Source organism: Pygocentrus nattereri, chromosome 5 (assembly GCF_015220715.1).
Source record: "Pygocentrus nattereri isolate fPygNat1 chromosome 5, fPygNat1.pri, whole genome shotgun sequence".
Lineage (NCBI taxonomy): Eukaryota > Metazoa > Chordata > Actinopteri > Characiformes > Serrasalmidae > Pygocentrus > Pygocentrus nattereri.
In genome coordinates, this window is record NC_051215.1 from 32,353,918 (window position 1) to 32,365,046 (window position 11,129).

General features: G+C 37.8%; 1 protein-coding gene across 3 annotated transcripts in view; it reads left to right on the plus strand.

Annotated features, from left to right (window-relative positions):
- letm1 (leucine zipper-EF-hand containing transmembrane protein 1) overlaps positions 1 to 10,881 on the plus strand; it is a 44,285-nt gene extending 33,404 nt beyond the window's left edge. For all 3 annotated transcript variants that reach the window (XM_017690452.2, XM_017690453.2, XM_017690454.2), the window contains one exon: positions 792 to 10,881. In XM_017690452.2, the coding sequence (XP_017545941.1) occupies positions 792 to 944 (153 nt within the window). In that variant the 3' untranslated portion in view covers positions 945 to 10,881. The remainder of the gene's footprint in view (positions 1 to 791) is intronic.
- Positions 10,882 to 11,129: the final 248 nt, after the last annotated feature.

Sequence of the window (11,129 nt, forward strand, 5' to 3'; positions counted from 1 at the left end):
TACTTCACTGATATACTGTTGATGTTACTGATAATCCGTTAAGAGTTTATCAGCCATCTACAAAGAATCACTCCAAATAAAATGTTACCGCAATATCAGTTTCCACTGTAATCTGTATACGAAGTGCAGTAACTTGAAGACTAGATCATTGTGGTGTTATCTACCATACTATCAACTTCTGTGAGTTTGAGAAGAATTGATGTTTACAGTTACATTTTACACTTAAGAATCTAAACACAGCTTACAGTCTAATTAGAAATCCCACCTCTAGTGAGCTGTTGATTGTAAATACTGGCCAATTATAATAATGATATTTTTCCATTTAACAGCAATTAATACAGTTATATGGAAAAGGTGGTCACCTCGGTCAGATTGTGTTTGTTGATTTTTGGGGTGAAAATAAATCTTCTACAGAGATCACACTTCTGCACATTTTAACAAACAGTTAGTGTTTATTTTGTGAATCTAACATATTGAAAAATAGTTATGGCACAATATATATTTTATGCTTTATTTATTTTAAACTCAAACATATCAGGAACTAACCTTAACAGTGCCCTAAAATTAGGAAAATACTGTATTTGTTCGTTAACTATGCAGTATGTGTTTTGACATCTAAAATAAAAAACATAATTTGAACAGTGGTATTCAATCTTTTGCGTACAACAATGTATATTGGAAGCCGATAAATTTATGTATCCCTAATTTCTCTTCTCTAATATATGTGCTTATGGTCGGGAAACTGAAGCTGATGAGGTATCTGTTGTGTTTTATTCATTTAATTTTGGAAGGTGGTGGAGCTGATCGACAAGGAGGATATCGACATCTCCACTACGCAGGTGGCGGAGATCATGGTGATGCTGCAGAAGGAGGAGAAGCTGGTGGGGAAGGAGAAGGCCAAGGAAAAGGCCGAAAAGGAGCAGGCAGCTAAAGTTCAGAACTAAGTCTTGTGGTTTAGTGGGAAAGGAACACTGGAGCTACTGGTGCTTAAGCCCTGGGTTTTGTACTTGAAAAGGAGTGAAACTAAATGTTTAAAAAAAAAAATAATAATAATAATCTGAAAACTTTCATTTCACCCCCTCTCCTCCCCTAACAGTCAGCTGGCAGTCGTGAGTCAGCTAGAGTCTGTGTGAGCTTTTGTACACTGTCATTGTCATCATCATTCCACTGCCACAGCAATGATTCATTCACTCATTCATCTAAATGCTAAATTTGCTAAATAAACCAGGTTATTTAGCAAATGTCATTGAATGTAGTTTGGGGGGGCCTTGATTTGTCTGGTAATCAAGAAGGTGAAGTGGCAAAGTAACTATTTATTTATTATTTTTTTTGCATGAATGCACAGAAGCTAATGACAGAACAGCTGCTTCAGACTAAGTCAGGTCTTGGCTGTGTATTTGTGATGAGCTTTCTTTTTTGTTATTACTCAGCTGTGGCCTTGAGTGAACAAACAACAACCATTTTGTTGAAAATCCCATTGAAAATCTAGCTTTTATAGATTACATATTACATAGAAGAAAGCCCTTAAAATGAAATATAAAGGAATATTCCAGCTTGTTAACTTAATCTCTGCAGCATTTCTAGCATACAGTTGATTACCACAGACAGTAATCTCAGTGCATTTATTAACAGCTGCCCTTTGACTTGCATTTTAAGAAAATTCTGGGTCAGTGAGTCTTCTGTTGTAATCTTAATGTACGGAAAGGTGTCAAAAGTACTGTTTGGGATAACTGACCGTACACCATTAATGCAGCAGATAGAGATAAGGTTGAAAAATGAGGGAGTGCTCCTTTTACAGGGTTTCTTTTTCACCTGTAGTTGAAACCAAGCATTCGCAATGGTCTTGTATATGAGCAGTATAGTTAGCTTTGGAGCAAATAGCGGTTGTGGATTTTTGTTTTGCTGGGCCAGGGAGCTCTATGTGACTGCGCAGGACAGATGAGTTTGAGAGAGACTGCTGTTAGGTGCTTAAAGTGTGTGTGTGTGTTTGGACAAGTGAAGATGTAGGGAGCTGGGTGCAGTGAAGACGGTGCCGGCGCAGGACTCTGCTCAGACCCAGCATGGTGAGGCCAGTCTGGGTACAGTCAGTCTGAGTGCTGGGTAAACACTCACTCCATACATGGAGAGGGTAGCGAGCAGAGGCAGAATACGTGCGCACACACTAATACACAGACACAGAGAGTATTTTGTCAGTGTAGCATAGTTGCACAGGGCACAGCAGACAGTGAATACATCATTCCCAACCCTAAACATGTCATACCGAGAGAACAGAGTGTCTGGGCTCAAAACACTATGTCTGTGCTGCGTCAGAGAGAAAGAAAGAGAGAGAGGTTGAGTGAGAGATGGCAGTATGCAAAAGTTTGAACACCGGTCAAATTCTGTTTTATTGATTTCCGATGCTAAAATTAGTTTAACTTAAATTTAACCTTAAATATGGCAATTTCTGCACAATTTTGATTAATTTGCTTAAGTATAATGGGGGAAAAAATTGTGTAAAACGACAGTAATTGTACATTAAAGTGCAGAAGTGTGTTCTTTATAGAGTACATGTACTTATTTCTACCTAGAAAATAAACAAAACAAGTCATTGCATGTTTGCACACGACTGTAAGCATTTTTGGAGTCAGGATGCCTAAATATTTCAAACTTTGTCCATAAGCTTTAGCAAGGCAGCAGACAAGGGTCAGAGCTCTGCCCTCGGCACAGTAACAGTCTGTGTTTTTGCAGCTTTTGTCAGCATATCAACATATAGGCCTTAAACCACATACATTAATTACTCTGCATTATAATCTCATGCTATTGTATCTACTGTGTAAAGGGAGCAGGATATATTATACTGATGTACGATTGCACTATGATTATTTAAAGCTTTTTTATGATTATTATTTTGAGGTCTTGATCCAGACTCAGGTACTTTTGTGTAATGTATGCCAAGGGATGCAGGTGCTAGTGGAGATGCTAGAAGAATGGTGCGTTTTGTAAAGCGGCAGGAGAGTGTATTTGTGTGAGAGGTGAGGATTTTGGAAAGCTAGTATTTTTACTTTGAGCATGCATAGCTGCTGTCCTGCTTTAAAATAAAGCCTCTTGGTCTGACCAATAGCTTTTTCGTGAGGTATGTACATGAATGACACATGTAGCAAGGAGGAAAGGAGAATGAAAACTAGAGACAGGCTAAAACTCCTAAAGACGTAAGAGGGGATACCACCAAATTTTTGAAACTTCCTATTGATTGAGATGTTAACGGTTTGATGTGAAATGGTTCTTCAAAGAGGAACGTAGAGTCTTTAATTTATTTCTTGACAGTGGCAGCAATGAGGGGTCACAGGATCAACATTTTATTTAATATCCAAAAGAACAAGCCAAACTGCATGTGTTTTTTTTTAAATGAAATTGTTGAATGAAATCTGGAAAAAAAAATTGTTTTATTGGGGGCTATTTTTTTTTTTTCACAATGCCCTGCATGTACCTTTTTGCCACTAATAAAGTTTGTTTCAAGCCAGAAGCTTAACCTAAAACATTTCCTCAGACATCAGGCAAAATATTCATAAACGTTCCATGTAATAGCTTTCTGTGAGGGAGCTTTTAAAGACATTAAATGTTTGGATGTCTGTCACCACCGCTGTGAACAATTTTGACTTGGTAAGTTTCTTTAGAACAGACCATTTCACACCAAACCACTCTTAATGACTTTGTTTGTTTATATCTCAACCATTTAATTATACAGAATTTAAGAATTGGTGGAATTTCCCTTTAAATCTGATTCAAAGCGTTAACTTATGAAAACTCAATTTTCAGAATTTCTGCACAAATCATTAAGATGTAAAAAAAGTCATTCAGAGCCGTTTGATGTGAACCATATGCTGTTTGATTCTTGCAGAGTCAGAATTGTTCACAGAGATGATGATTGGTCCAGACATCTAAGTGTTTGTTTCTAAAAGCTACATCACATAAAGTCACTACACAACATTATAAGGATTACATTGTCTGATGCCTGAAACATTGTTTAGCAGTTGTTTTCAGAAGGCTATTTTAAAATATATACAGGGTGGAGTGGTACAAGTAGGACATTGTAAGGCAAAATATTACACAAAGAAAACTTGTTTTGGACCATCATCAAACACAGAAATTCAGAAGAGCCTTGTAGGCTCTGCATCTTTTGGTTTGCACATATGTCTATATTTGCACTATAGACGTTGAGTCGACTTCTGCATCGTTTAGTGTTGATAAATGCCTCTATAATGCACCATTTGACATAACCACTCTGAATGACTTTGCTTACATTTCAGGGAGTAAATGATGCACACATTTAGAAAATCTTGATGGAATACCTCTTAAACTGATGGATATAAAGTTCAGATTTGGTATGTTTAGGTAGGCTTGTACTATACTCCTATGGGTACCCATATGAGTAACTGTTCAATTTCTATAAAGCTCTTTACAAGAATTAGATGAATTTGTCAAAGCTAGATTAGCTAGTGTTGTAGACTGAGATGCGTCCCTTTTTAGAGAATTGAAGGCTTGTTATTGAAGCCCTCAAAGAGCTTGTGCTGTACTGAGTCTTAGATCAGCATTGATTTCTACTGACAGAGCTGCACTTGCCCCCCTGGGGTCACTGAAGTTGTGAAAGCATCACAAACTGTACAGTGTATGATATAGTATTTGACTGCCTGATTTCTTTGCAAATTTTAGGTATTTTGACACCGTCAGGTTTTGGGTGCTTAACCAAAAATGTAGTAAAAGCTGAATTAGTATAATAATATATAATAATATAAAATTATTTTATAATAATTCAAAATTGTCTTCTTGTGCAATTTGCCTGATTGCCCCACCACCTGCTGAAGTAAAATGTGCAAAAAAATTGGAATGTGTGCAGAAAGTCAGCTGGCTCTACAGTACTGTTTTGTGCCCTGTATGATTGTGACTATACAAATGTACAGGGAATTGGCTTTTGATCATTTAATTCAATTAATTTTTTCTTATTGCAAGTTCACCAAATATTTGAAATGAATGAGGAGGTCTGTCCTCAGTGCTCTAATGTTATTTATTTATTTTGTAATTATTTAAAGCTCAGAGGAGGAAGTGCAAAAAAGGGTATTATTTTTTAAAATCATCCAAAACATAGTAGAGAGTGATATTCAGTGTTTGTTTGTTTGTTTGTTTTTAAGTTTACGACTGCAAATTAACGATGCATAAACGAGAGCTTTTTCTTTTGCTCAGAATAATTCAGATGTAAATATACTCATTTTAATTCTCATATAAGTGGTTCCAAAGTATTGAATAAAATGAGGCAAAATGGAAAGTTGTGTACCATTTCTTTTTTTTATTCTTTTTGCACAAACTCATCACCCGCCCATCTTCCATCTGTTTCTTTTTCACCATTGTTTCTCCACATCTAAGCTTTATGGCCTTTTGCCCACAATGCCGTTTGCCAGTCATCTGTGACCTGGGTCATTAGCATCAGACTCTAGTTTTGTCCCCTTTCTATGGCTGTTTGAATGAGCTGCATGCTGCTCTGCATTCTGAAGTACATGTGAAGATCTGGAAGTGTGTAACAGGCCTCCCTTTTAAAATAAGCACTGCAACTGTTTATGTACTACAGCAACAGAGGCCTTCAAACAAAGCTGCTGCAAGCCTGTAACACTGGTTTACCCCTCTCCCTCTCTAGGTTGATGTTCCAGATCTTTGAGGTCTGTGTTAGCACTTCTGCCTCAACTCATCAGCTAATTCATAAGCTTGAGATGAGAGAAAGGGAGGGAGGGGGGCTGAAGTGCTCTTTTAAAATGGGCAAGTTAGAGCAGAAAAAGTGCAAAACTTTACAGGGTTAAGAAAAATGAGGAATACTACTCTAAGACTGTTGCTTGGTGCGTTTTCTGCATATCCTGACTGAGCCTTTGATTTCCCTCTTGTTGGCAGGGCTTTGGGCAAACCAAAAGGAGCAAAAAGTACACTGAAACTGCAAATTTCTTACAGTCCTGTGGTTCACAATGCAAGATTGGTTTAAAAAGATGATGTTATCATGACATGCAGAAAGAGCTGCATGTTCCTAGATTTCCAGGAAAAAGTAAGGAAAAGCTAAAACCATAAGATAATAATAAGGTTGATATTATTTTTCAAGGCTTTAGCTTATCTTGCTTATGATCCACAGACTGCTAAAAACTTGGTTTGTGCTCCTTAATGAAAACAACCTGGGGAAAGAGGAACTGAATAGAAAAGAGAACTGCATTAATGGGAGGACTGGGATACTTGAAAATAGGAGCAGACACGCAACTATAATTGTATAAGATCAAGTCAATATTTGGAATGGTAAATCGAACATGCTCATAAAGAAAATGCCTTTGGAGATTATGAAACACGTTAAATGAGTGAGATTCAAAACTTTTGTGTTAAAAAATGCTACTCAGATCTGCAGATTGCTTAAAATCCATTTAGAAAGGCTGCCTCTGAAGGTTATGGATGAAGGTGGTGTGTTTATATGTAAGTGAGAGGATAGTTATGAATGGCATGAATGAATGGTTTTCAACAGAGTGAGCTGTCTATGCAAAAGTGTACCCCACATTGTGAGTTTACCTAATTTGCCTTGGTAAACCATAAACATCTAGCATCTTTTTAAAAAGAGAATGTCTTAAGAAAAGACAAAGCCTAAGAGAGCTGAAGAGTGTATCTTCACTACCGTTTTATTGAAAGTTTTGTACAAGGAGTATTTTTGTAAGGAGCGTAATGGAAATCAATATGGAAAGCAATATGTGTTTTAGTGATTATACAAGACTGTCTTACAGCTGTCTGTCCAACTTTTCAATATTAGGTTCAAATATGGGATACAATTTTACATCTGGGACTGAAATAAAAACAGATTAATTATCAGCCAAAGCAAATAGGAAAAAATGACAGTGATGTTGGCTTAAAATCATGCACCATATCAAAGTATCTGAGATTAATTACTTTGCTAACCCAAGAACCCAGCTTTACACCTGTGGAGTAAGAAATAGCTTGACCAGTAGGGGGTGCGATAGATCAATATTGCGGAGTCAGGAGGCTCTGTTTTGATCATTTCAAACTGGTGCCCTTTGAGAGATAATAGAATCTATAAGATTGGAAATTGCTCCCTATATCACCTGGATTGCTCGAAAAGGTTGAATAATGCTTTCTAGTAGGAGAATCAATATTTCTGAGTTGACATACCAACCAAAACTTGCATGTTTGTCACAGTGTTCAAACTCTGTGCTCATAGCCTTCATGGCTATGGTGCAGACTGGGTGCCAGACTATTTGCTTGTCATACATGCCTCAAAGTCAGTGTGGCAACCTGACTTAAAAATGATCAAAAGGAAGGAAAATAACTAATGTAAACTTGTTTCACTAAAGATATATATGCATATGCTGGCAATTGAAAGCATCTTAAATGTAGGCAATATTGTATGAATTCAACCTATTTTTCATCATTATTACTTACATTTTAGATATTACTTAAATATTACCGATTTACTGACTTCAAACTATATTTCTTGAAACAAGCAAAATTGTCTCACATTTTTTTTACCTACACTATATGGTCAAAGGTATGTGGACATCCATCACACCTATATGAGCTTTTTTGGACTTCCTGTTCCAAAACCGTGGGCATTGCTATAGAGACCCCTTCACATGCACACACCTTTTTGTGGCCATAACAGCCTCCACTCTTCTGAGAAAAGTTTCAAGTGGGAATTTGTCAAAAGAGCATTAAGGTCAGGCACTGGTGTTGGACAAGAAAGAGACCTGACTCAAACATTTTTTCAGTGGGGTTGAGGTCAGGGCTCTGTACAGGCCACTGGAGTTCATCCACACCAAACTAGTCAAACCATATCTTTATGGATCTGGCTTTGTGCACAGGGGCACATTCATGCTGGAACAGGAAAAGGCCGTCCCCAACATTTGTGAAAGTTTGTGAAATACCTGCTGGTACTTGGCTAGCTGCCTGCTCACTCACTAACACAGCTTCAATGACAAGAAGATATTAGGTTCAACAATTCCTCTTTTGGAAATGCTCTTTTCTAGTTTGGTAATGCTCTCTTCCACACATTAATTGAGACCTTACATGTTTCTTTTGTCTTTGGTTTGATAAATAAGTTAATTCATGGAATATTAAGTTTTTCAGAGGTATTTTGGTTACAGTTGCTAGGCTATGAAAGTCCAACAAGGTGCTACAGTGCCACCCTGAGGCAGACCTGTACATCATCTCTATGTAGTTAATACTACCAAAGACAGAAGCTCGCCCATTGTGGCCATTATCCCTCCTCTACCAAACTATACTGTTGGTACTATGCATGCTGGTAGGCAGCATTCTCCTGGCACCTCCCAAACCCAGATTCATCCATCAGACTGCTAGATAGTGAAGTGTGACTCACCACTCCAGTGAACACGTTTTCACTGCTCCAGAGTCCAGTGGCGGCATGCTTTAAACCACTAACACCCACGCTTGGCATTGCGCATAGTGTTTTTAGGCTTGTGTCCAGCTGCTTGGCAATGGAAACTTATTTCATGAAGCTCAGCAAGCTTCAGCACGCAGCGGCCTGCTCTGTGAGGTTGTGTGGTCTTCTGCTTTGTAGCTGAGCTGTTGTTGCTCCTAGACGCTTCCATTTAACAACAAATTTCATGGACAGAATGTGACATCCTATAACAGTGCCACATTTGAAGTCATCAAGCAGAGCACCTCAGTATGGTCCATTCTACTGCCAGTGCTTGTCTATGGAGTTTGCATGTCTGTGTGCTTAGTTTTATAGGCTTGTTAACAATGGGTGTGGCTGCAACACCTGAAATCAATCATTAGAATGGGTGTCCACGTACTTTTGGCCATACCGTGTAAATTGAATGAAAGTTTTGCTTTCCCTTGTCAAGAAATATTTTTCTGCAGTGTGTGCATGGCCTAAGAGACTGTGAAGAAAATGTTGCAGTAAATTTTGCCCTGTAAAAGAATCTGTCCTGGCTGGTTGGCCGCTCGGAGTGCTCTGTTCTCTGTAAGCGGTTTCTCTGTGTTGACACCTCAAGTTCAACATCTCTGCACAAAAAGGGCCCAGCTTGTAAAACCAACCTCCTCTGGTTGACTCCTCAGATAGTTTAGATTGGAGGTGAGCAGTGTAGCGTAATGCTGAAAGATTGCACTAGGTGTGTGTGCCGTGTCTGGGGTCATTGCTTAGGCACAGTGTTGATAAGAACAAGTCTAACGTTCTGTAAAAACCTAACCTGCATGCTTTAGTTCTTCTGAATGCACAGATAGAGGAGTGCTTACTCTGGGTCCTCAGGAGGGCTCAAAATATGCCTTTTTTTCTATCTCACTTTCTCACACAAATGTTCCATTTATGAAATGATGGCACAGGTTGAACATGCCTGGGTTGTGTTACGAAACACTAGATGTACAGTCTATGAAGTGTACTGTTGCTGGTCCTGCTTGATTTCACTTCACTCTATATCGCTTCTGATCTGTCTGTTTAATAGTTAATCTATATATTGTTCATTTATACAGCACACAGTAATGTCCAGTTATGTCTTAAAGAAGAGATGTAAGGACAACAAAACACGATTGTTAATGTAACAGTTTAGTATCCTAGCCTTGCGTAACGTTGCTGTTGTAACAAAACCTGGTATCTGAGAAATAACAAGAGCAAAACACTGCCTGTTTTAATCATTGTTTTTGTGATGTCACAAAAAAACAGACCATTTGCATATATCCATCTACTTAACCTATGACAGTTTAGCTGCACCTATCGATGCTGCGTTTACAAGGCATTTTTAATCCAGAGTCACAATGAGGCATAATACGTGGCAATCAGAACGGAGCTCATTCACATCTACCAATCTTAAAGAACCAATGTCCTACAATTTTGTATTTTATACTTAATTATGTTTCATGTTTAATTCAGCTAGTTTAATTCTAACAGATAAAGTGAGGTTGGAAAGTGGTCTTGTAAAATTGCATTAAAACTGTTGTTACATAAAACCACACAAATGTTAAAAGTAGACCGTAGGGGGAAATAAAATGCAAGTAGAATGTAGGATAAGGGCCCTGTAATCCATGCTAATGTAACAAGTTTTTTATTCCTAAGAGTTCCTAGAAATACTTTTTCCATTGGTTCGTTTATCATGAAATGTTCAGGCAATGTAAACGGCAGCTGGCATTTTTAAATAGGGTAAAAAATAAAAGGAGATTTTGATATGACAGCAATGATTTGTAGATATGTTAGTGAGCATACAATCAGTAATGCACCAATCATACTGCATCTGATTATGAGTGTTTATTGGCTGAGGGATTACGTTACATTTTTGTGTTCAGTTTTGATGTATGGAAGTTGCCATTGTGTGCTGATCTAGGACTAGCTTTTTCCACCCAGATCATAACCAACCAAACTAGTCTCAGATCAGCATAAAAGGGAACATTCTTGTGCTTTGCAGATTGAATATGGTTACAGTAATAGCACTTTAAACCACTGAACAGTAAACCACATTGCTGTAGTAATGTATTAGTCAGCTGTAATAATATGTATCATTCAGTGCTGTACAAAACAGTTTGTATACATTTCCATGATGCTTAGATCTGCAGATGACCGGTGAATGTACTTTTGGAATATGACCTGGAATAACTTCTTAAAGGTCTGATCTTATTGGCCAGATTCAGTAGTAGGTCAATCTGCCAAAATGGTGAACTCTGTGTGGTAAGGAACTTGCCTGACTCTTTGCTGCACAGAGGCACAACCATGCCATTACACACTGCTGCACACTTTATCAAGACTGTCTTATGTGAAAACATACAAGAAGATAGCACATATCATCTAACACAAAGAGATTGTTCTTTTCAGTTTGTTCTCTGCATTGTTATTATGTCTTGGAGCATAATAAATAATCAGTCTGACTGAGATTTAGTGCTTGAATTTGTTCTTGCCAGGGTAAACTCAGGCTACTGTGTTTCTGGAATGACTAAACACTGAAATGGAAGTTTGAGAATGTTAACGAAGCAAACATTTACACAGAGTGTACACTGCTGACATGCTGCTGACGTCAGATACATTCCCATTTTAATCTCCACTACTTTAGAGGGTACTTTTTAAAAAGGTTAATTTTATGCCTGCAGGAAAGGAACTACTTTGCTGAAATAAAACA